General features: G+C 43.8%; 1 protein-coding gene across 1 annotated transcript; it reads right to left on the bottom strand.

The window, feature by feature from the left end:
• Positions 1 to 432: 432 nt before the first annotated feature.
• Positions 433 to 1392, bottom strand: LOC118407102 (cannabinoid receptor 1-like). Its single transcript, XM_035807520.1, has one exon. It carries the CDS (start codon positions 1390 to 1392, stop codon positions 433 to 435), a length of 960 nt encoding a protein of 319 aa, XP_035663413.1.
• Positions 1393 to 5241: the final 3849 nt, after the last annotated feature.

Below are 5241 nucleotides of genomic sequence, written 5' to 3'. Positions count from 1 at the left end.
CCATTGCTAAACTAAGAGTCAGTTGCCACCGACTTCGAATTGAATCCGGAAGGCACAACCGCACTCCTCTAGAACAAAGAATCTGCCAATTTTGTACCTCAAACATGGTAGAAGATGAAGTGCACTTCACTGTTGATTGCGATATGTATGCGAATGATAGAAATGCTCTATTTAGTTATATAGAAAGTAGATTCCCTCATTTTAGACACATGAGTAGCACTGACAAGTTTATATTTCTCATGCGTTTTGACAAACCGACAATAGCGTAACCCATACAGTCCTACATTTTCACTATTACCAAGAAGCGAGAAGAAGCCGAACTTTTGTGTTAGACTAGATTTGTGACACTTTTATGTATGTATGTATCCTGACTTGTTGTGACCTGTACTTAGCTCGGTTAGGCAAAATTGTACAATAAAGGTCTTCATTCATTCATTCATTGTTAGGCGGTGGCCGTGGCGACGGTGGGACATTCGGCCGTTTGGACGGTCCAGGTTGTGGCTCGTTGTCGACCGCGTTGCTGCTTGCGTCCCGACGGAGTCCACCCGCCGGTGGCCCGCCGAGTTCCGACAGATTATCCGGCCGTTTGGACGGTCCAGGTTGTGGCTCGTTGTCGACCGCGATGACCCTCACGTCCCGTCGGCTTGCAGCCAATCCTTGCCCGCCGGGGTTTCTGTTCATCAGTCGCTTGATTGCGCGGTAGATGTGGATGTTCGCCCACAGCGTAACGCACACGAGCAAGAGTAATATAGTGACGATAAAAATCATATTACCCAGCGTCAGATAGCTGGCACACCTACCACTGAAGGCATAGTCTTTCTCTAAACAGTTCCAGCCCATGAGCGACGAGAAAGTCACAAGAAGTATCACAACCCAAGACGTCAGGATGACTACACACGCCTGGCGTCCGCTCACCTTGTTATGGTACACGACAGGGTGTATGATGGAGACGTAGCGGTCTATGGACAGTAGAGTCAGTGCGCTTGTGGACAGGACCATCGCGAGGGCTATGAACGTTCTAAGACTTAGTCTCTCCCAAAGACTTGGAGCGTCCGGCCTGAACGCTACATACAGACAGACGACGCCTCCCACAAGATCGGCAACAGCAAGGTTAGCTATGTAGTAGTACATGGCTTTTCGTAGTTGTTTCGTTCCTAGTATTCCCCACAGTACGATGCAGTTGGACAGAACAACGAGCGACCCCAAGAGGCCCATGCACACCGCGTTAACGTCAGCACCGCTGAACGGATTGCCGTACACGGAGCAGCGCTCGTTGGCCTCGTCGTAGGTTAGATTTCTTTCAAGACACTCGTAGTAACAGTCTAAAGCGTCGAGGATCTTCTCCTCTGCGATGGATGAATGGATGGTGGCATTTGTTGCGTTGGACACCATCCGCTGGCCAAGTCCGCCTACGGTTTTGGGCTATCTTTCACGTATATGGTAGCGTCGGATGGCGAGTAGCTAGGCCAGCGGATACGGGATCGAAGGATCACTGGTTTGATTCCTGGCAATCCTGAGTAGACGTTGTGTCCTCAAAAAAGACAATTTACCCGACTTTTCTTACTCTACCCAAGTGTAAGAATGCGTACCTGGCTTCGGTTTGCGATGTAAAAGGCGGTGGAAGAATGAGCTCAGTCCTCCGATACCGTGTCCCAGACGCAGCGAATAACAACTGCCACTGCGAGCCTTTTCCACGCACTCTTCCACGTACGTTTTCAATCAATCGATGCGAGTCTCGCGCTTACAATCACATCAAATGTGCGGTCTGGGTGCAACCGTTGGCGAAATTAACAATTCAGTCCATGACGTCAGTGAGGCAATTAGTGGTTTGACCAATGAGAGAGCTAGAGCGGCAGCATGTCTCTCATAAATTTGTATCTTTATGTTTTAATTTTGTATCCGTACGTTTCGACGGTGGTTACGGGATTGATTTGTTTTAGATGCGTCAGGTTCCATGGCAACTGAGGCCCAACAGAAAAGATAATGAGAACGTATCGCCTAAAGGAGATTCAGTTAATTGCGAACCTTTGTAAAGGCAACAAAGAAGTCATTACAGAAGGTTCACATCTAGTATTTTCTTGTGAAGACGTTCTAATGTGTCTAAATGTGTCCTGTCACTGCACTTGCAAGATACAATACAAAATAGAAGGCCCGATGAAAACGACTAAAAAAGCGTTAAAAACAGAATTGATTATTTAGTCCATTTATTTAGTACGTATTTTATTTGTATCAAAGTAAAACCCGTGGGCAAAAGGTAAAAAGTGATTTGAGTACCCAAAATTACTTTGTAACTTTTCTACATACGAATGAAGGCTCACCTGGGGGATAACCGCTAACCGCTAAGCGAACCCTTCGGTAACCGCAAAAAAAGCGACCCATTACGATCGGATCCGGACTTCCAAAATTTCAAACAAAATGCGCGTTACTTTCAACACTTGAATATCAAAGTAAAACCCGTGGGCAAAAGGTAAAAAGTGATTTGAGTACCCAAAATTACTTTGTAACTTTTCTACATACGAATGAAGGCTCACCTGGGGGATAACCGCTAACCGCTAAGCGAACCCTTCGGTACCGCAAAAAAGCGACCCCTTACGATCGGACTTCCGAAATTTCAAACAAAATGTGCGTTACTTTCAACACTTGAATATCATAGTAAAACCCGTGGGAAAAAGGTAAAAAGTGATTTGAGTACCCAAAATTACTTTGTAACTTTTCTACATACGAATGAAGGCTCACCTGGGGGATAACCGCTAACCGCTAAGCGAACCCTTCGGTAACCGCAAAAAAGCGACCCCTTACGATCGGACTTCCGAAATTTCAAACAAAATGTGCGTTACTTTCAACACTTGAATATCATAGTAAAACCCGTGGGAAAAAGGTAAAAGGTGATTTGAGTACCCAAAATTACTTTGTAACTTTTCTACATACGAATGAAGGCTCACCTGGGGGATAACCGCTAACCGCTAAGCGAACCCTTCGGTAACCGCAAAAAAGCGACCCCTTACGATCGGACGTCCGAAATTTCAAACATAATGTGCGTTACTTTCAACACTTGAGTATCATAGTAAAACCCGTAAGCAAAAGGTAAAAAAGTGATTTGAGTACCCAAAATTACTTTGTAACTTTTCTACATACGAATGAAGGCTCACCTGGGGGATAACCGCTAACCGCTAAGCGAACCCTTCGGTAACCGCAAAAAAGCGACCCCTTACGATTGGACTTCCGAAATTTAAAACATAATGTGCGTTACTTTCAACACTTGAGTATCATTGTAAAACCCGTGGGCAAAAGGTAAAAAAGTGATATGAGTACCCAAAATTACTTTGTAACTTTTCTACATACGAATGAAGGCTCACCTGGGGGATAACCGCTAACCGCTAAGCGAACCCTTCGGTAACCGCAAAAAAGCGACCCCTTACGATCGGACTTCCGAAATTTCAAACATAATGTGCGTTACTTTCAACACTTGAATATCAAAGTAAAACCCGTAGGCAAAAGGTAAAAAGTGATTTGAGTACCCAAAATTACTTTGTAACTTTTCTACATACGAATGAAGGCTCATCTGGGGGATAACCGCTAACCGCCAAGAGAACCCTTCGGTAACCGTAAAAAAGCGACCCCTTACGATCGGACTTCCGAAATTTCAAACAAAATGTGCGTTACTTTCAACACTTGAGTATTATAGTTAAACCCGTGGGCAAAAGGTGAAAAGTGATTTGAGTACCCAAAATTACTTTGTAACTTTTCTACATACGAATGAAGGCTCACCTGGGGGATAACCGCTAACCGCTAAGCGAACCCTTCGGTAACCGCAAAAAAGCGACCCCTTACGATCGGACTTTTGAAATTTCAAACATAATGTGCGTTACTTTCAACACTTGAGTATCATAGTAAAACCCGTGGGCAAAAGGTAAAAAGTGATTTGAGTACCCAAAATTACTTTGTAACTTTTCTACATACGAATGAAGGCTCACCTGGGGGATAACCGCTAACCGCTAAGCGAACCCTTCCGTAACCGCAAAAAAGCGACCCCTTGCGATCGGACTTCCGAAATTTCAAACATAATGTGCGTTACTTTCAACACTTGAATATCAAAGTAAAACCCGTGGGCAAAAGGTAAAAAGTGATTTGAGTACCCAAAATTACTTTGTAACTTTTCTACATACGAATGAAGGCTCACCTGGGGGATAACCGCTAACCGCTAAGCGAACCCTTCGGTAACCGCAAAAAAGCGACCCCTTACGATCGGACTTCCGAAATTTCAAACAAAATTTGCGTTACTTTCAACACTTGAATATCATAGTAAAACCCGTGGGCAAAAGGTAAAAAAGTGATTTGAGTACCCAAAATTACTTTGTAACTTTTCTACATACGAATGAAGGCTCACCTGGGGGATAAGCGCTAACCGCTAACCGCTAAGCGAACCCTTCCGTAACCGCAAAAAAGCGACCCCTTACGATCGGACTTCCGAAATTTCAAACATAATGTGCGTTACTTTCAACACTTGAATATCAAAGTAAAACCCGTAGGCAAAAGGTATACAAAAAGTGATTTGAGTACCCAAAATTACTTTGTAACTTTTCTACATACGAATGAAGGCTCACCTGGGGGATAACCGCTAACCGCTAAACGAACCCTTCGGTAACCGAAAAAAAGCGACCCCTTACGATCGGACTTCCAAAATTTCAAACAAAATGTGCGTTACTTTCAACACTTGAATATCATAGTAAAACCCGTGGGCAAAAGGTAAAAAGTGATTTGAGTACCCAAAATTACTTTGTAACTTTTCTACATACGAATGAAGGCTCACCTGGGGGATAACCGCTAACCGCTAAGCGAACCCTTCGGTAACCGCAAAAAAGCGACCCCTTACGATCGGACTTCCGAAATTTCAAACAAAATGTGCATTACTTTCAACACTTGAATATCATAGTAAAACCCGTGGGCAAAAGGTAAAAAGTGATTTGAGTACCCAAAATTACTTTGTAACTTTTCTACATACGAATGAAGGCTCACCTGGGGGATAACCGCTAACCGCTAAGCGAACCCTTCGGTAACCGCAAAAAAGCGACCCCTTACGATCGGACTTCCGAAACCTCAAACAAAATGTGCGTTACTTTCAACACTTGAATATCATAGTAAAACCCGTGTAAAAAGGTCAAAGTGATTTAAGTACCCAAAATTACTTTGAAACTTTTCTACATACGTACATTAAGTCAATCAGGTCTTACCAGAACCGAG

The sequence above is a fragment of the Branchiostoma floridae genome, chromosome 19 (genome assembly GCF_000003815.2).
Source record: "Branchiostoma floridae strain S238N-H82 chromosome 19, Bfl_VNyyK, whole genome shotgun sequence".
Classification (NCBI taxonomy): domain Eukaryota; kingdom Metazoa; phylum Chordata; class Leptocardii; order Amphioxiformes; family Branchiostomatidae; genus Branchiostoma; species Branchiostoma floridae.
Note: the sequence above shows the minus strand (reverse complement) of the source record. Positions and strands in the feature narration are given on the sequence as shown.